This window comes from Enhydra lutris, unplaced genomic scaffold (genome assembly GCF_002288905.1).
Source record: "Enhydra lutris kenyoni isolate GAN:26980312 unplaced genomic scaffold, ASM228890v2 scaffoldscaffold2, whole genome shotgun sequence".
Lineage (NCBI taxonomy): Eukaryota > Metazoa > Chordata > Mammalia > Carnivora > Mustelidae > Enhydra > Enhydra lutris.
Window position 1 is genome coordinate 37,063,855 of NW_019154086.1, and position 21,701 is coordinate 37,085,555.

The 21,701-nt window shown below is 37.2% G+C and overlaps 1 protein-coding gene across 1 annotated transcript; it reads right to left on the reverse strand.

The window, feature by feature from the left end:
- Window positions 1-5,287: 5,287 nt before the first annotated feature.
- Window positions 5,288-8,790, reverse strand: LOC111151121 (succinate receptor 1). Its single transcript, XM_022508910.1, has 2 exons — window positions 8,741-8,790; window positions 5,288-6,569 (listed from the first exon to the last, which is right to left on the reverse strand). The coding sequence occupies exons 1-2, from the start codon at window positions 8,747-8,749 to the stop codon at window positions 5,616-5,618; spliced, it is 963 nt and encodes a 320-aa protein (XP_022364618.1). The 5' UTR covers window positions 8,750-8,790; the 3' UTR covers window positions 5,288-5,615.
- Between the last annotated feature and the right edge of the window lie 12,911 nt (window positions 8,791-21,701).

Consider the following 21,701-nt stretch of genomic DNA (forward strand, 5'->3'; position numbering starts at 1 on the left):
TCAATATATTCACACTAGAGTTTATAAATCTAATTGCATATTATATAGAATAAGAGCAAATTTTACATTCTTGAATACATTGTTACTTTCAGTAGGAAGTTATCAAAGAATAAATTTTCTAATAAAATATCCATATTATTAAAATTTAGAGAAAATATAAACATGACTTATTGATTCTAATTGAGAATCACAAGATTCTGGGTTATAAGACTTATCACTGCATTACAAAAGTAGCCAGTTACCTATAAACCTTATATACTATCATTAACAGAAATTTTTATTCTGACATGTTAATATTCTCAAGCTTATTGTATCTTGTGGAAACATTATCCATAGATTCCATATCATATGGTTAAATTCAAGATTATAAATGCGTCCAACATCCTGCATGTGTAAATAAAATGTGACTGACTTAAGAGCCTATTTTAAAACTTACTCTCACATCATCCCGCTGTGGTCTTCCTTAGAGTTGCTTTATAAGATGACACTGGAATCAAATGATGTGATAAATTATAAAATAAACATCCATAGATGGAATCTAAAAATGGCCCTGAAGTATAAGAACCTCCATGCAATTGTAGGCAAGTATGTGGAGGTTAAGAGCACGGTCTTTGTAGTACAGCCCTACCACTAACTGGCTATGTGACCATTAAACTCTCTGTACCTTGGTTTCTTCATCTGTAACCTTCATCGGGTTTGGCAACAGTTGAATGAGTAACATATATAAAGTGCTAGAGTAACCATGCCTCCCACATTTTAAGTGCTACCTAAGTGTTTGTTATTACTATTATTTGTACTGATGGTTTAGGATGGGATCTGGTGACTTGGTTCTGATAAATCCCATTTAGAGTTCTGAATAATAGGGTATCCCAATAGGAATCCATAGCAAACAGAGATCAAAGCACCTGATTTGTTACTGGTAAGTCTGGATTGCAAAGCGCTTGAACTTGAATTTGAGACCAAAGTAGGGTTTCCCCACTAATTTAAACATATAAATCTAGTCAGAGATATGACAGTTGTCATATCTACTAAGGTCTCTTCTACATTTTTATAGGTACATAAAGAAGAATATCTTTCACATGATGGTAGATAGATATATATTTATGTATATACAGATATATAGATATATGTATCTTCTCTAATAATATCAGAATTGAGTTAAATTATAGGATACTCAGGTGGTATCACAGAGAATTGCTTGGTGGAAAAAATTCTCCAGGAGGACAAAACTTTCCCTACATGCTTCCTTTCCTATAACAACGGACAAGAAAGTGTTTTAAATATTTCTCATAGGAAAATGAGAAGTATGTCTGTAAAATGAAAATTTTCAATTCTTTTTGGATTGGAGACAAGAATTTCTTTTATGGACAGTCTTACTTTTTTTTTTTAATGTTTCAAGTTTTTATTTAAATTCTAGTCAGTTAACCTACAGTGTAATATTAATTTCAGGAGTAGAACTTAATGAATCATGGCTGACATATAATACCCAGTGCTCATCACTACAAGTGCCCTCCTTAACATGCATCACCTATTTGTTTCGAAAGAGTTCATTGTGTTTTTTGTTGTTGTTGTTTTTGTTTTGTTTGTTTGTTTAAGATTTTATTTATTTATTTGACAGAGAGGGCACAAGTAGGCAGAGTGGCAGGCAGAGGGAGAGGGAGAAGCAGGCTCCCCACGGAGCAGGAAGCCTGATGTGGGGCTCCATCCCAGAACTCTGACCCAAGCTGAAGGCATCCCAGAACTCGTGACTCAAGCTGAAGGCAGCTGCTTAACTGACTGAAAGAGTTCATTGTTAAGACTGCTGGAGTACTCCAATATTTTTAGTACCACAGTTTCCAAGTGGGGCAAAATTACCTTTCACAAAGGACGGAGTGGGGACCTAGATGGAGGGAGGAATGGAGATCAGCAAAAGGCCGGGCGATGGGCAGTGAATGCTATTTGCTTTCAGGAAAATTATTGTTTTTGTTGTTTTTTTTTTTTTTTTTAAACTGCATTTTTGTTGGAAATGACTGCAGAGTTTAGATTTAAAACCAAAACTGGTACAAGGAAAAAGAAAGAAAGCATGAATAAGTGCAGAGGCTAATTTAGAAGCCAGGATCGGGAATTTAAATCATTTAGGATACAGAATTGTATTATCTCGTTAAGCTCATTAACTTCTAAGGGGGAAAAGTGTCTGCTCTGGTAATGGCCTAGTAACTCCTATCAAACCACACTTCTTACAAGAATAGCTTAAACTCCAGGAACACATCAACAACCAATTACATAAGGGCACTAGAGAGTGAACAAAAGAAGGCACAGGAAGGGAATCAATACTTGGCAGAAGTAAAAGGCACTTAGTTACATTCCTAGTTACATTTTTAACTAATCTTATTCTGGGTGCAGGTCCTTATCAGGGTATGCAATGTTGTTAAAATTCAGAAAGAAACCCGCAGCCTATCTGACATGAGAAAGCAAAGGACAAGTTCAGGGTGAACTGAGCCCCTGGAAACTGAAGGGGAAGGATCCTGGAGAAGAGAGAGTTAGGGAATGGGAACTGCACATCTTGCATACCAGCTTGACTCAAGTCTCTAGGTAACCTCTGAACTATGGATATGCTGAATAGATTCAAGCAGCTCAGTTAAGGCTAAAATAGTGGAACTGCAGAGTCTGAACTTGGGTTCAGCCATGAAACAAAATATTTGTAGTCTTCAATGGAACATAAGAGAATTCAGAGACTCTGTATTACTCAAAGTGTCCAGAATACAATCCAAATTTGTTAGATACGTATGATAAAAGACAATCAATGGAGATCAAGTTTGATATGACCCAAATCTGGAACTAGCAGACACAGACTTTCAGCATCAATTAAAAGTACGTTCAAAGGTATAGAAGAAAATATAAGGAATAAGGCAATGGCATCTGGACGTTTGTGTTTACACACTCCATTCTTTGTATAAAATAGCAGTCCTTACAGAAGCAGTGATGACAGAAAGTAATGCACACCAAAAAGGAGCATCGAATTTAAATTTAGTTTGTAGGACATTCATTCATAATCAACAACCATTTAAAATGTACCTTGCTGGGTGCTAGAAGGGCAATGAAAAATTAGATGTGGTTCTTCTATTTACAGACCTTAGAGTTGACTTGAACCTAAACAACTGTATAATAAGACCCAAAATCATGCATTTCATTAAAATGGTACTTAAAAGCAGTCTAAAATCCCAGAGGCAGATAGATTTACTCCAATTAGTGGAGGAGAAGATCCAAGGAAGGCTTTAAGAAGGAGTGACAAATGACACAGACCTTAAAAGATGCTTAGAATTTTTATATGGGGCATGATGGGACAGGAGTGAGCACCCAGCCATACACAGTGAGGAAAGGTCTGCAAAGAACTCCTTTGGTGGAAGGGTTTAGTTTGTGACAATGGCAGTGGGAGATAAACATATGATAATATAGGTGGGCCCAGATTGCAAAACACTGGGCCAGATAGTTACATGTGATTCTAAAAACAATGAGGAACCAATTAAAAAGACAATATACAAAAGCCCAACATAATTTCCTTTGAAAACTACAAATCCAAGAGGGATTTCCATTATTTATTGTTTATGATCTTCACAATCACCTAGTACAAAAAGAAAATGGAATAGGTCTTGTAATTTTAGTGTAAGTCTCTTTAGTCTATTGAGGATTAAGTTACAGGATGATAGATTTGAGCAAGAAAAGGATTAGAAACATGCTATGAAATTACTTAACAGTTTGGTTACAAGATACATCAGACAGTTTATGGTTTCGTAAAATATTCCACTGTATTACTTAAAAGAGTCCACTACTCCTTTGGATAGGGGTCGGGCAAATTGTACTCCATCTTTAGAAATTAAAATCCATGCATAAATACAAATTATATGTTTCTAATTTTGCAGAAAAAAGCAAATACTTCTTTCCTAAGGTCCTTTTGTGGCTTTTTCTGATGAGGAAATTCAGGAGATTCTTTTTCACAGTTAGGAAAGCACATTGAAATTTTAAAAATATTGACAATAAAGGCAAGGCATGAAAAATATCTTGAAACCTAATAATAAGTAAGAAAAGAAACCCTTTGTGAGTAATATGTTTTGTTTTTTTACAGATTTTATTTATTTGACAGAGATCACAAGCAGGCAGAGAGGCAGGCAGAGAGAGAGAGAGAGAGGAAGAAGCAAGGCTCCCTGCTGAGCAGAGAGCCCTATAGGGGCTCGACCCCAGGACCCTGGGATCACAACCAGAGCCAAAGGCTTTAACCCACTAAGCCACCCAGGCGCCCCGAGTAATATGTTTTTCTAATATCTCAGTAGCTTCAAGTATGGAAGCACTAACTGGGGGTATTTTGGGTTCTTGTAATATCAGAATATAACAGCACCAAAGTATCTCAGAACAGGAAGGACAATAGAATTTTATTTCTTTGTACTCATAATGCTTACTGTATCCTTCATATTATAGCTAATGACTATAAGAAAAAGAGCATAGATATATGGCTTTTGACACATTTTGTTGCTTATAAGTGAACTATTATGTGGTATTCATTTGACTTTAAAAAGCTAAGGTAGCATCCATGTATTTTTTTTCCTATAAATTTATTTTGTGGCACAGAGTGGTGTCTGGTTAATCTATATTGATAAGCACATAAATATTCCATATATTCTACAATTTCATAAAGTACATTTTGTTTAGAATACTTCCTTCAATGGCCTTATGTAATGTTCTGTAAAAACAAGGCTCACACCAGATAAAAGTCACTATCTTTGGAGATAAAGTTGTCCAAAAGCATTCACCTTTGTTTTTTTTTGTTTGTTTGTTTTGTCTTACCTTGGGTTTTCTGATAGGCACTTTGTGTTCTATAACTCAGATTTTTCTAACTCTCCGTGGTCTCTCTTCTAGCAATCATCTACACCTAAATTCCCTGAGAGACAAGCTCAAACCTGTCTCTCTCTTTGTTGAACTGTCTCCTTAGGTTCCATTTAATACAATTCATTGCACTAAAAACCATAAAACAAAATAGGACTTATAGTTACAACTTGACCCCTATTCATGTCAATATAAATAAATGTCTTATAGGCATCATTGAACTCAACACCTTGCTTTCTTGCTTGTTGCTATGGTTTACTTTAAATTTTGTTCAAGAGCACAATTCCTAAGAACAGTCTTTAAGAGTGTATGCCTAATCTGTTACTCAGTTTTCACATTAAGTTGTAAGAACAAACAAATAAGAATAACATAGAGAATGTTGCCAACACATTTTTTTTTAACGATCTGACCAGTGATTAAATACAGACTATTTGAAGCTTTATCTATCTGTTATTCCTTTTACACTGATTGAGAAAGTCTTATAACACCTAAGATTTTGGACTTCCGTGCTCAAACATTAGACAATGCCAGTCCAGCTCCTTTCAGTTTTTGGGTGAAGAAACCAATAAATACTTCCAATTTTCTTCTTTTCACATATTCCAGATGCAGTGTGTCTTTAAAACAGTGTCAGGTCTGTCCCTCTCCAATTTACATCTGGGAGTCAAATCAAACTGGAATTGGCTTGCAGCTGCACATATAAAATAATCTGTTACACAAGCATCTCACTTTTCGCTGCACGGAAACATCAGTCCAGGACCTCACCTTCTAATGTATGTAAGGAATTTGAACTGGTGCCTCAGTTTACTCATCAGCATCTCCCTGAAGTGATCTCCCATAAGGAAATAGAAGACAGGGTTGATGGTACTGTTCAGAAAGGCCAAAGGCCGAGTCACAATGTAGAAGGAGTTGATGGCGACCTGAGTGCACTGGTACTCCTTCCACTTCTCCAGGCGTGAAGCAATCCTCACATTCCGCAGGATGTGGTAGGGAGTAAAAAGCACGGAGAAGATCACAACCGCCATGATGACTAAGGTGAGAGGCTTTTCAAGGGGCAAAGCAGTGGCAAGCTGCCTGCTCCTCTGCTTTAGGAAAAGAGCAATCTTGAAATAAAAGAAGCACATCACCAAAAGAGGAATGAGGAATCCCAAGAAGGTTAGGAACAGGCTATAGATGAGGCTGTTTTGGGGGTCCCCAGAACTTGCATAATCAGTACAGTAGGTGCCATTGGCAGCTATATTAGGATTTATAAGGGGAAGTATGGGCAGTAGCTCTAAGGTTACTAAAACCCAAATAGCCAAAGAGATTAAAACAGCGAACTCCTTCTTTTGTAGAAAGTGTTCCCGGAAAGGATACTTCATGAGCAGGTATCGATCAATGCTGATAAAAGTGAGAAAAAGAATGCTGGTGTAGAGATTGGCATGAAGCACATATCGGTTGCTTATACACAACAGGTCCCCATATATCCCCTTTCCACTGGAATAACTTCTAATCAGCATAGGAAGCGTGCACAAAAAAGCCAAGTCTGAGATAGAGAGGTTGAAGAGATAAATGTTACTGCATTTCCAGTTCTTCAGACAGAAGAGGTAGCCAAAAACAACAATGCAGTTCCCAAGGACTCCCACAACAAACTCGATCCCATAAAAAATGGAAAGGTAATACTTTTCCAGGACAGCCTCTGCCACCAGCCAATTTGGGCAAGTTGTGTTCCACGCCTAAAGAGGAAAGAGAAAAGAGAAGGTTGGAACACTAGACTACAACTAGAGATAAAACTGCACAGAACATAATAATAATTATAAAGGAACACTTACATCTTGAACTATGAAAGTTTGATTATATTAGGAAGGAGTGCATATAGATACATATTCATATACAGATATATCACTAATATAATTATTTTAACAAATATTAATCAGAATACATTTGAACTATATACTAGGCACTGGGGCTAAGAGCATTGAATCAAACAAAGTTCCTAATCTCAAACAATTTATACTCTTTTGGCTAGAGCCAGGAAACAAATAAATGCATGTCATATAATGGTCAAAAATGTCCCAGACATAAAGGAAAGCACATGCAAAGGCCTGGAGGTAGAAACACAGAGAGAGGACTTGACAAACAGTAAAGAGGCCAAGAAATGGTATAATGAGATAAGTGGAGCATCTAATTCCTATTTCTGTCCCCAGATGTTCGACTGCAGCTGTTTAACCACCTGCTGAGTCAGATTTAATCGAAACAGAACCTGGGAGAGGACACAAGGATTCTTATAACTCCAGTCTTGCTATTTTAATTGATTTTATTTTGTTTCCATATTGTCAAAGAATTACGGTTATTTTACTAAATTTGGATATAATTCTAGTTTTAAAACATGATTTTTTAAAATTTAAAATATGAGGCTTAAAGTCTTAGTAATGATAACAAGAGTCGCCACAATATACTAAAAGCTCACAGTACATCTAAGCAACATCCTTGAAGTCTGCTGTAGCTTATCTCCAATAACAAGTAAGCTATCAAGTCTCGTTGCCTGTAGTGTTTGGCTATTTCTCAAGTCTATCACCTTCATCACCATTCTAGTCCAGGCCACCATGATCTCTATGTTAGACTGTATTGGATCTTTTATGGTCTCCTCACACCTTCTCTGGCTCCCTTTCAATCTACCTTCAACCTGAGAGCCAGACAATCTTGAAAACTGCAACCAAAATTTGGATCATGTTAACTCTTCTCAGCCAAAACATTTCAATGACCTTCCACTGTCTAGGTAATAAAGTCCTAATCCTTAATGAGGACTTAAGTCACGCATGATTTGGTTCCCGTAGGCCCCTTCAGCCTCACCTAGTATGAGTCTCCTCCTTGCTCTCCTTCTTCCTATTCTTTGAATGCACAGGGTACTTTCCCAATGCTCAGTTCACTGAATCCCTTCTCACTGACCTTTTCCCCCTTTGATCCTTGCCCTATCACATACACTGCCCTTATATCTGCAGTCCTTTCAGACTTCAATTTGAGTGTGGTTTTCCCAAGACAGATTCTCTAACCCACCAGTCCAAGTTCAGTTCTCCCATTTTGTGTTCTCATCATAAACTACGTTACTTTGAATTTCTGGCAACTTTATCTTACTCATGTTTATCTTCTACATCTGGCATAGTGACTGCCAGATAGGAGATGGTCTATAAATGCTTCCTGCATGGAGATGAAGATAAACATTTGACTGTTTGGAAAAAGCTTTTTATAAATATTTCCTCTAAGGTCAGATAAGACCATTGCTCTATTTCACTATAAATCTGACATTGCTCATAACATGACTAATATTCAAAATAGGCAATTGTAGTAGTTAGGTAGCTTTGTTTAGACATACATTTGTCAAAGAGAAAACTTCATATATATTTTCAGGATCAGTTTTTTGAAGGCAGAGGGTTAACCCACTGAACCACCCAGGCGCCCTGGTATTAAGAGTTTTATCACTAGGGATGGGACAACAGATAATTTTTAATATGTCCTTTTTCCTTTCAGTTTACTGGATTTTCTATTTGTTTCCCCAAATCACCATGTATTTGATATTATTGAGATTTCTAGAAATATAGCAAAAAAGGTTAATGGTTTTGTTAAATAGGTTTTGTTTTATAGATTAGTGGTAATATTTCACAATTATTTTTAACTTTCTTCCCCACTGCTTTCAATTCCAAGACTTCTGGAAGCACTCTCTTCCTTGCCTTCTATGATATGGCAATCTCCTTACAGCCCTCCTTCCTCTCTTTGTAAACTATTTGCCCAAGCCTTAAATTGCCCAGAGCTCAGATCTGGACAACTTCAGTATTTGGGGATTGCTCAAAATGCAGGTGCACATACTCAATGGAACATTAAGACAATGGAAAGTTTCCTTAAGACTCACTTGTTTCATTTTGAATTTCCTCTTTTTCTAGTCCTCACTCTTATTTTTCTGGTGATGCAGTTCTTAAACGTTCTGACTTATGTCAGTAGCTTCTGTGAAGTTGGAAGTTTAGACTGCCACAGCAGGAAAAGAGAGCCATGAAGACATGCGTAACTCCATCTGCCAAGTTCCCAGTAACTCCCACTTGGGCAAGTCAGGGGCCATGCAGAAGCCATGCAGAAGTCTTCTCCTTCGAGCTACACACTGGGAATGGAGATTCAGGGAGGTAATAGAGGTAGAGAATACCAGAACTGAAATAAGGGAGAAGAATGACTAGTCACCTTTGTCCTGCTTCCCAGTTGCTTTATCCTTTAAAAAAAAAAAAAAAAAAAAACTTTTAAAAATGCATATTATTCTGTAACACTCACTAAGAAGATACAGGTAGGCAAAAAGAAGAAATGAAAATTGTCTGTAAACCAACTACTCCTAATACTTGGATACAATCTTATAATTTAACATTTATTTGAATTCATGTTTCACAAAAATGAGATTATGCTCTTTATAATATTTTGCAATCTGTTTTTTGATATGTTTATTTTATTCTTAAAATAGTTTTCTTAAATCCTTAATGTTAATAAACTGTGGTTATAAATGTCAGGCTGTCTTATATATGTCGGCCAATTTCAATGTCCCATAATTTTCTGGGTATTGGAGTCCAAATTAGATGATGTTTGTAGTTGAGGGTGTTTTTAGTGTGGCCATTGCAATTCTACAAATTGACAAAGTAAGCTGATCCTTTAAGAGAATTCTTCAATTGAAGGGAAATTCCTCATGAAAAATTAATACTCTCTCTTCTACTTTTTAGTGGTTGTATTTTTAATTTTTAGGAAACAGAGATCATGATAAATAGGTTATAGTTATGTTGGACGAATTACTTTTTAATTTTTAATATAATTTTAATTTTAATTTTTAAATTTTAGTTTTTTTAGTTATCAGTAAAGTGAAATCTTTAATTATATATGCAAACATATATCTAAACCTGTTAGAATTATTAAATTACAAACAATATTCAATTTACTCACATAAGCAGATCAGTAGTATGATTTTTAATTTAGAATGTTTCTTTCACTGTAGGTCTAGTCAGCCTTTTAAAAAATGTAGTTTTGAAGCTTAAGTTTAAAAATATATTTGGTAGCTCATTAGCTTTTAAATTATTTTTTCTTATAATTATCACAATTAAACAAAGATCATTTGTGCATTGTAACCCTTGACTGATTCTTTAAGGCAAATTTACATGACAATATGAGTATTTTTTTTAGCTAATTGCTATTTTCATTAATAAACTATTTGAATGAAGAAATATATGTTCATACTGAAAAGGTACAATCATTTGATTTTGATAACTTCATTTTTTACGTATGCCAAAATTTACATCATAAGTCAAGGTATTAAAAAGTGATTGTAAGGGACGCCTGGGTGGCTCAGTTGGTTAAGCAGCTGCCTTCAGCTCAGGTCATGATCCAGCGTCCTGGGATCGAGTCCCACATCGGGCTCCTTGCTCGGCAGGGAGCCTGCTTCTCCCTCTGCCTCTGCCTGCCACTCTGTCTGCCTGTGCTCACTCTCGCTCCTCTCTCTCTCTGACAAATAAATAAATAAAACTTAAAAAAAAAAACAAAAAAAAAGTGATAGTAAGTTATCAAACTATATGTTTATGAATTTTTTAAAAAAATTCACCAATTATAAAAAGTTCTGGAAGGTACACTAACAATAGTTTTTGTAATTTCCCAATTTTCCTTAGTGAATTCTACTCTTGAACAATTGTAATTTTTACAAACATAATTGTAATTCTTACAAAGATAAATACTAAATTTTTAGAATGCCTTGAGATGCTCTCTCATGTATTTTTTTCTAAACATGAAATATTATTTATATTGACTGTTTTGTATGATGTAGGAACTTTAAAATTTTTCTCTAAGTAGTTGTATTTAAGTAAACCTGATTACTCTTTTTGTTGAAATATGTCACCAATATGTTGTCACATTTAGGAAATGTGATGAACCTCTTTAAGTAAAATAAATTTAGCATTTGGCAATTAAAAAAGATAATACATTTAGTAAAAAATAAATGTAGAAGAAAAATTATGACTTCCTTTTAGTTTCTTTCGTTGTTCTACATGTTATGAATGACAGTTCAACAGTTCATTTGCCCATTACTTAAAACCTTAACTGCTCACAGGCCACTTTTAAAAGAAACCCCTAATGGGAAGCCCGGCATTACTCTGTATACCTAGGTGACATGAGTTGCATTATAACTTACCATTCCGTTGGAAGGCCTTGATCCCTTGACAGAAATTCTTTGCCAGCAACTTGATACAGCTTCCAACCCAGTGCTGTGCCACTGACATAGTGACATCTAATTTGCATATCATGCAGACAAGATTAATAATTCAAAAGTCCAAGAATAATTTATTCAGTGAAACTTCCAAGTACAGTTCAAGGGGAACTTCCTGTGAGGTCAACACACAAAAAAATTACACATTTCACAAATAGAGTTTGTAAAGACTACTGTTGAAATCGTTTCATTCACTGTCAGAACAACAGAGTAGCATTTGTTATTTTCATGTTGATTTACGTTTTTAAAGTTAGTGTAGTTTATATTGGATATACAATTGCTTCTGCTTCTTTCTGCTTTTGCTTTATTTTTCAATTTATTTGAAAAATTTTTAGTGAATTCTATACTGGGCATATAACTAAGCAGCTGTTATCAACAATTTTGAGGGAGCTTTAAAACTGAAATTTGGAAAGCAAATCTGGATATATGCTCTGTCGTAGTTCCAGCAAAAGGGACACTAGAGCTTCAGGTATTTCCTGTTTTGTTTTCTGTGGTTAAAATCAAGAGACACATAAAAAAGACACACCAGATGGAGAGGGATTAGGGAGAGAGGTTGTGTCTAAATAAGATAACCTCAGTACACGGCAATTCATTACATCCCAATCAATGTTTGACAGAGTGCCTGAAAGCCCATCACCACGATTTCAGACAGGAAGCACACCTGCCTTTTTCTGAGGATTATACTAGATATACTCAAGTAAACACTCAGGTCAGTTTGATTTGAAGCATCAGGTTTATGCTGAGAAAGTCCCTTGTTGGGTAGACAGTAGTCATTTCATCTGAAAGCAGTAAAGTTGAATGTTGAGTTACCAGCGACAGGCAGAAGCTCCAAGAGAAACTCTATTATTACAGCCAGTTCTTCTAGTCAAGCATTTCCTCTTCTCCAATATATGAGAGCCCAAAACTTAGAAACTTGAAAAAATATATTTTATATATGCAGATATATATGACATACTTAAGAGTATATACATGCATGAAATATAAATGTATTTATATGTGAAATACATATGTATTTATATCAAACAATGTCTCTCTCATTTGCTGGGCTCTTACAATGTTCCAGATATTACACTAAGCACCTTTATATACTGAATGCTTACAAAAAATTGCTGAGGTTGTTATTATTTTTTCTAATTTTCCATTTTATGGATTAAAAAACAGAGGCTCAGAGGGGCGCCTGGATGGTTCAGTGGGTTAAGCCTCTGCCTTCGGCTCAGGTTGTGATCCCAGGGTGCTGGGATCGAGACCTGCATTGGGCTCTCTGCTCAGCCGGGAGCCTGCTTCCCTTCCTCTCTCTCTGCCTGCCTCTCTGCCTACTTGTGATCTCTGTCAAATAAATAAAATCTTTTTTAAAAAAGTATCATAAAAACAGAGGCCCAGAGAGGTTAATTAACTTTTCCAAGATCACAGAATCTGTAAGAAGAGGGACCTGAGTCTAAACCTATATATTTTGATTCTAAAAACACCTGCTCTGATTCTTGATTGCCTACAAAATTGATAGACAATACCTTTAATGTACACCGAAGATTGACTCAAAGTTCAAGACTTAATGAAAACCATTTTTCAGAAATGCACTCCTTTGATCCCTGTCTGTTGACACAGAACAGATAAATATTTATTGTCTTAGATCATGGATTTCTGATGCCTCCCACTCAAGGGGATCAAAAGGAACCCCACTGTAAATTCCTCATAAGGTGAGTTCAGTGTATGTTGTTTTCTCTGCACTCGTCGGACACCTGCCACCGAGCCCACCGGCAGATGGAGGGCTCAGTGCCACACCTGCGCCTGCAGCCTCTGCCACCTGTTTCCTGTGGGGCGGCTCGGGGGCCCGCGGGGGGCAGGAGACCAGCAGCTCCCTGTGTTTTGGTGTTGGGCCCGTTCACGTCTCAGACATCCGTCTTTCTCCACTTCCCCAGGTCTTGGTTTTGAGAAACAGAGCAGGCCTTTTGTTCTCCGGCTGTTTTGTGTGTTTTGTTTGGGGGATGTTAAAATATTTTTTAAGATTTTCCTTTTTTTTTTGGTTGTATTCACTCTATTTCAGGTTATTTTTGTTGATGTCAAATGTGTGTATGACATGCGTATGGTTCTTTTTAACCCTTTCTGGTTTTTTTTTTTTTTTTTTTTTTTAGAGGAAATTGAAGATAAACTCCTTGATATATATTTTTTTTTTTTTTAGCAACTTGTTATCACTGGAATCAAAGGGAAAAGTGATCTCTTTTTGCATTGGTTGTATTTGTATGTCACAAATAAAAGATACTTTGTTCAAAAAAAAAAAAAGAAAAAAAGACTTTGTTCAAAAAAAAAAAAAGAAAAAAAAAAGACTGAAAACATCATTTTTGTCTATAATTTTAAAAGGGGAAAAAGCAAATAATCTGGATGACCAGTGCCAGGCTTTTTAAGTTAAACATAAATTAATATGGCTCATCTCTAAACGACCAGGGCACATGGATATATTTCATAAGTTCCCACACCATTCTGATGAAAGCCAAGTGCTAGTCCCTCTTTGTGGGGTGGTGTGAGTTCCCCAGAACTTCCTCTTTCATCTCCCCACATCCTGACTCTGGACTTCTAAGATGAAAAGTGGTCTCTACTTCTCCTTTCTCATAATACAAGTTATCAGACTTGTGGCCTGGTAGCCTTACTTTTCTCCCATGTCTTACTTCACTACAGGTCTCATTGGCTTGAGATGCTTTTAGTGGAGAAACTAGAGCGACCATGGGACAGACTTAATAAAAGGTCTCCAGTGCCTCTGTCTTATCCATATTATGAGTCCTTATTCAGGTCTACAGGAGGTAACTTAAGAAGGTCAAGGCCAGAGTCAGGGTTATGAGTTCTGTGAGCAGGGCTCATGTCATGAGCCTGCTTTACCTTATAGCCCCACAGGACCTGATGCTGCAGAGGACCACACACTTGATTTAATGCTCTTCTGTCGCATTCCAACTGGAATTTTTAATAACCTTTTAATAAGGGATCCTGTATTTTCATTTTGTACTGGGCTCTGCAAATTAGGTAGCAGTCTTGCCTTTGAGAGTACACATCTAGAAAATCATTTCTAGTCAGCATATAAAATTTCATCGGGACAAAGTTTTGGGTTTTGGGGGTTTGTTTTTTTAGAAATAAGGTGACATGTTGAAACTTACTTTTTGAGGAGCAATGAAAATTTTTTTAAAATTTTTTTAAATTTTATTTTCAGCATAACAGTATTCATTGTTTTTGCACCACACCCAGTGCTCCATGCAATCCGTGCCCTCTCCAATATCCACCACCTGGCTCCCCCAACCTCCCACCCCCCGCCCCTTTAAAACCCTCAGATTGTTTTTCAGAGTCCATAGTCTCTCATGGTTCACCTCCCCTTCCAATTCCCCCAACTCTCTTCTCCTAACTCCCCTTGTCCTCCATGTTATTTGTTATGCTCCACAAATAAGTGAAACCATTTGATAATTGACTCTCTCTGCTTGACTTATTTCACTCAGCATAATCTCTTCCAGTCCCGTCCATGTTGCTACAAAGTTGGGTATTCATCCTTTCTGATGGAGGCATAATACTCCAGAGTGTATATGGACCACATCTTCCTTATCCATTCGTCCATGGAAGGGCATCTTGGTTCTTTCTACAGTTTGGCAACCGTGGCCATTGCCGCTATAAACATTGGGGTACAGATGGCCCTTCTTTTCACTACATCTGTATCTTTGGGGTAAATACCCAGTACTGCAATTGCAGGGTCATAGGGAAGCTCTATTTTTAATTTCTTGAGGAATCTCCACACTGTTCTCCAAAGTGGCTGCACCAACTTGCATTCCCACCAACAGTGTAAGAGGGTTCCCCTTTCTCCACATCCTCTCCAACACATGTTGTTTCCTGTCTTGCTAATTTTGGCCATTCTAAGTGGTGTAAGGTGATACCTCAATGTGGTTTTAATTTGAATCTCCCTGATGGCTAGTGATGATGAACATTTTTTCATGTGTCTGATAGCCATTTGTATGTCTTCATTGGAGAAGTGTCTGTTCATATCTTCTGCCCATTTTTTGATATGATTGTCTGTTTTGTGTGTGTTGAGTTTCAGGAGTTCTTTATAGATCCTGGATATCAACCTTTTGTCTGTACTATCATTTGCAAATATCTTCTCCCATTCTGTGGGTTGCCTCTTTGTTTTTTTTTTTTTTTTAAAGATTTTATTTATTTGACAGAGAGAAATCACAAGTAGGCAGAGAGGCAGGCAGAGAGAGGAGGAAGCAGGCTTCCCGCTGAGCAGAGAGCCCGATGCGGGGCTCGATCCCAGGACCCTGAGATCATGACCCGAGCTGAAGGCAGAGGCTTTAACCCACTGAGCCACCCAGGCGCCCCACCTCTTTGTTTTTGTTTGTTTGTTCGTTTGTTTGCTTGTTTTTAAAGATTTTATTTATTTATTTGACAGAGAGATCACAAGTAGACAGAGAGGCAGGCAGAGAGAGAGAGGGAAGCAGGCTCCCTGCTGAGCAGAGAACCTGATGCGGGACTCGATCCCAGGACCCTGGGATCATGACCCGAGCTGAAGGCAGAGGCTTTAGCCCACTGAGCCATCCAGGTGCCCCTGCCTCTTTGTTTTGTTGACTGTTTCCTTTGCTGTGCAGAAGCTTTTGATTTTGATGAAGTCCCAAAAGTTCATTTTTGCTTTTGTTTCCTTTGCCTTTGGAGACATATCTTGAAAGAAGTGAGCAATGAAAATTTTAAAGGCAGTCAAGTCTGCAGTATAATTTACTGTCTAAGAGGTATTACCACATACCGGTTAAGAGCTGATGCCCGGAAACAAAGGGCCCCCTTTCAAATCTTCACTTCACAGCTTACTACTGCTCAGTTTTCTTGTCTGTAAGGGAGGGATAATATAAGTGCCAGTCTCATGGAGTTGTTATGTATATAGTAGAAGCACATAGTCTATACATATAATATATAGTATGGGTATATATTAATTGCTACATAAATGCTGACTATTCTAGAAGTTTATAATAAATGAGAAGGAGACCTCTTCAAAATGATCATGTGGATCATGTCAATCCAATGTCATCAATGTTAGAATATTTGTTGCCCAGGAATGTCCATTTAAAATGAAATTGGATCATCTCCTTACACCACACATGAAAATAGACTCAAAATGGATGAAGGATCTCAATGTGAGAAAGGAATCCGTCAAAATCCTTGAGGAGAACACAGGCAGCAACCTCTTCGACCTCAGCCGCAACAACATCTTCCTAGGAACATCACCAAAGGCAAGGGAAGCAAGGGCAAAAATGAACTATTGGGATTTTATCAAGATCAAAAGCTTTTGCACAGCAAAGGAAACAGATAACAAAACCAAAAGACAACTGACAGAATGGGAGAAGATATTTGCAAACGACATATCAGATAAAGGGCTAGTGTCCAAAATCTATAAAGAACTTAGCAGACTCAACACCCAAAGAACAAATAATCCAACCAAGAAATGGGCAGAAGACATGAACAGACATTTCTGCAGAGAAGACATCCAGATGGCCAACAGACACATGAAAAAGTGCTCCACATCACTCAGCATCAGGGAAATACAAATCAAAACCACAATGAGATATCACCTCACACCAGTCAGAATGGCTGAAATTAACAAGTCAGGAAATGACAGATGTTGGCGAGGATGCGGAGAAAGGGGAACCCTCCTACACTGTTGGTGGGAATGCAAGCTGGTGCAACCACTCTGGAAAACAGCATGGAGGTTCCTCAAAATGTTGAAAATAGAACTACCCATGACCCAGCAATTGCACTGCTGGGTATTTACCCTAAAGATACAAACGTAGTGATCCGAAGGGGCACGTGCACCTGAATGTTTATAGTAGCAATGTCTACAATAGCCAAACTATGGAAAGAACTTAGATGTCCATCAATAGATGACTGGATAAAGAAGATGTGGTATATATACACAATGGAATACTATGCAGCCATCAAAAGAAATGAAATCTTGCCATGTGTGACGACGTGGATGGAACTAGAGGGTATCATGCTTAGCGAAATAAGTCAATCGGAGAAAGACAACTATCATATGATCTCCCTGATATGAGGGAGAGGAGATGCAACATGGGGGTTAAGGGGGTAGGAGAAGAGTAAATGAAACAAGATGGGATTGGGAGGGAGACAAACCGTAAGTGACTCTTAATGTCACAAAACAAACTGAGGGTTGATGGGGGGAGGGGGGTTGGGGGGGTTATGGACATTGGGGAGGGTATGTGCTATGGTAAGTGCTGTGAAGTGTGTAAACCTGGCGATTCACAGACCTGTACCCCTGGGGATAAAAATATATTATATGTTTATGAAAAATAAAATAAAAAAAATTCACATAAAAAAAATTAGCAGATATTGGTTAAAAGGTACAAACTTCCAGGTATAAAATGAATAAGATCTAGGGTTTTAATGTACAGTATTGTGACTCTAGTTAATGATATTGTATTATACACTTGAAAGTTGCTAAGAGAGTAAATCTTAAGTGTTATCACCCAGAATAAAAAGAAAAATGTGAAAAAAAATGACCCTATAAAAACCAGCATTGTTAAATAAAAGAAACAATAATAATAATTCTAATTCTGGCCTTGCCTTTTCCTCGCTGTGTGGTCTCTGAAAAGGCAACATAATTGGTTTCCTCATTTGGAAAAGGGGAATAATAATTCCTACCCCATAAACCTCATAATGTCTATTGACTCAAATGAGATAGTTTGTGAAAATGCTATGGGCCAGGAATGCAAGAGCAGGTCAGGTAAACCAGGAAACTCAGCAGGAGTAAACCAGCACTCAACAAGAAATTCAAGAGGAAAAAAAAAAGGTGGGAAGGATAATCAAAATATTAACTAAACCCAATGTTAATAATTAGTCTAACATTTTTGAGCACTCACTCTGTAACAACACAGTGTGTACATTACTTCCTCTAATATTCACCAGGATTTAATGCAGTGTAGACTATTAATATCCCCAATCTTCAGATGAAGAAACTGAGAAACAAAGTTTAAATAATGATCCACAATCACACAGCTCATAAGTACCTGGGTTATAACTTGAAGTCTTCTCTGTTTGACTCCTGACCAAGTTTCTGATTGTTATTTTGTTCCTCTAATGGTAAAGAAGGAAATATGAGGTCAAAACATAAAATGACTATTGCTGGACATTTTTTACTCTACGTATGGCACTTACCTGTGTTTCGGCCTAATAAAAGTAAGCTTAAAACTAGCACTAAGTTTAATACTGGTCACTGTATTTACCGGTTATCAAATTTAATTGTCTACCGTCTAAATAGAATAGGGCATTTTAGATGAGAAACCAGAAATGTTGCAAATGAGTAAGCAAAGTGTTTACAGGAAGGTTCTACTAGTGACATCCTTGAGCATGTTTGGAAGATACACTTCTTCCAACAACATAAGTCTGTGTGGAAAACAAGCTGGTCTAAGGGTCACAGGGATCGTCAAGGAATCACAAGCAGGGAAATAAAAGGACAATTAATTCAATTCAAAGAACTGCTAAACCTGTAGGGGTGATAACAATATTATTACCTTACTATTAATATTGCAACTCCAAAGAGGTTGAAATGAATCAAGAAAATTATTGAGGAGGATATTTTGGTGTTGCTGTACTGGGTGGACATACCCAGGGCTACCTGATTGTTTTCCTATCCAACTACGGTTTTACAAAAGAAATTAAGAGAACAGCAAGACAGAAAACATAATAGAGGGTACATGTGGATTGCTGAAGCAAAGCAATCTGTTTCCTCTTTACATAAAAATCCTTGTCATGTAAGAGTCACATTAGTAATGCAGATTTGTACAACACTGTTGCCAGCATTTTTTCTTTTATCATGCAATGGAGAAAAATGTGACATGTTTATTATTTTGGGGCATAATTCAAAGAAATTGTTTTCTGCTGAATTAAAATATGTTACTTATTAAAAGTATCTGGCTACAACTGAAAAAGTTCTAAGTTCTTTGAACTATTAATAGTTAATCTAGAAACACAGCAAAGTCACCTTTTACTTTTCAGTTTATATTCATATTCCAACAGCTAAATGATTTTTTTAATGATATATGTAAACTTAATCACAGGTGTTTCCTAATAAAAATAATGTCTTGTTTCTTTGATATGAAATTTAAACATCTGTGTGAAATATGGAGACAATTTCCATTCTTAACAGCCACTAAGGCATAACCTTTTTGATTAAAAGAAGAGTTTACCTGAAACATTGAAATAATTTATTCATTTGTTCATTGACTATTCAACTACTCAGTCTTTTTCAGTCGCATTTATTGTATTTTGTACAAATTTGCCTGATTCTTGGAATATTTTGCATTATTTATGAAAACAAAACCAAGAAACAGCTAGTACATTGTTTTGATGTACATATAAGCACTTTCAATTGGGTGCTAATTAAGCATTCCACATCTCGCATTTTTTGTTTTCTCTAATTCGTCATTTACCTTTGGAATAAGGAACAAGAAGTCAGTTTGACTGAATCTCAGTGAGCACTTTAATAATAGAATTGAGAGGTTTTCAAAATTCCCTAGAGTATGGGAAATACGTTCATTAAAAGAGCTAAGTGCTTTGTGAGTGCATTACAGGTTAAATTAAGGAAATTGCCTGCCCCATTAATAAAACATTTAGTGGTGTAATTCTCCTGTTTTAGTTTCTTTACCTCTGCAACATACTCATTGATGCAATTATTAATTTTGAACTATGTTTTTATGCTGACTTATTATACTGCAAAACTAATAAAACTTGATTTCACTCTTAAGTCAATATTGGAATATATGTAATGTAATGAAGAATTTTCAGGTTGTAGTAGTTCTGAGAATAGCAATTAAATGACATAAAAAGTTAAGAAAATATTTCAAACGTTGCCTTTTAAAAATATCCCCTACACTGTACATATTATATATGTGTCTGTAAGTAGTATTTTTTCATGTTAACCTAACTTTAAAACTCAACATCACTTGTATTATTTGAAAGAAGAGTACACTTCTCTAGAGGAGCATGGAGTAATGTATAGAACTGTTGAATCATTATATAGCAAACCTGCAACTAATATAACACTTTATGCTGATTATACTTCAATTAAAAAAAACAAGTAAAAGAGATATTATTGCTGGTCAAAACTCCTAGTGTGGACTATTGGATCAGGAGAAGTGCTTTGAAACGATTTTGTTAAAAAAAAAAAAGAAAGAAAGAAAGAAAGAAACTGTTAGGTCCATGATCAAAGGAGTGAGACTGATCCAAAGCGAAGATCAAGCAAAGCTTTATTTCGCGGCAGCACCGAGAATCAAACCGACTGGTCGGGGCCCTCTTACAGAGAGGGTGACCCCTCCCTGGCTTACAGACTAACTTTTAAAGGGCAAAGGCCATATAGTTGAGCCTGGCCACACACAGGTGGCCAATGAGATTGTAACACACAGAGAAAGTTGCATAGTCATGCTAGGTCACACACGGGTGGCCAATTGAATTACAATTTACCCTATAGTAGCTATTTGAACTAGCCTAACACCTTGGTCAGAATTGGCACCCAAGGGGCGCCTGGGTGGCTCAGTGGGTTAAAGCCTCTGCCTTTGGCTCAGGTCATGATCCCAGGGTCCTAGGATGGAGCCCTACATCGGGCTCTCTGCTCAGCAGGGAGCCTGCTTCCCCACCCCTCTCTCTGCCTGCCTCTCTGCCTACTTGTGATCTCTATCTGATAAATAAATAAAATCTTAAAAAAAAAAAAAATTGGCTTCCAAAAGATGCCCAAAAGGCAGGGCCCATACTCCTTGGTAGCTAGGGAGACAGTATGCATGCCCCAGTGATTGGATGTCTCCACCTGGCCTGACCCGCCCTTGTATTTGGGCTCTATTACCTGGGACTGGTTTCCTGGACTTGCTTTTAAGTAAGCCCCTGCAGGGTCAGTTTAAGTTTTACTGCATAAACAACAAAATGGCTGTTCAACTGAGATGGAGCCGATCTGGCTAAATAGGCCTTTACAGAAACCATTGTGCGAAGCTGCCTCACCCTGAGCACAAGGACATCAGGCTCAGTGGTCAGAAGGACATGGATGGATGGAGAAGGCTGACTCCGGGAACCAGGGGGGATGTTGCGTGCACAACAGATGCCAAGATCCATGTTGAGGGAGGAAAGAGTGATATCGGTCTCTATCTATCATCCATTCTCTCTCTCTCTCTCTCTCTATCGCTCTATCTCTCAGGGCAGACTCCCTGTTGCTTCCTATTAGGAGAAAACCACTCTCTGATCCACTCCCAGATTAGTGCCTAACATTGTCTCTTTCATTTAACTAAAAAGAAGGAAAGAAACAACAGCAAACGTGAGAAAAAGAATCCAACAATTTGCCTCTCCATGATTCCTCTATCTTCAGGAGAAGGGTAGAACAAATTAGGGGCTTCTCACTGCCAAAGGAACTCAAAACACAAAAGCTTATGCCAAAGACGATGAACTACAAACAAAACTCTGTTTTGTTTGTACACTGTGACCATAGTGAAATGCACCAGCTGCATCAATTTGTTTTGCCACTGATACTGGTCTGTAATCCTCTAACTCCAAGCAAACTTTTTGAATAATAATGGACTAATCC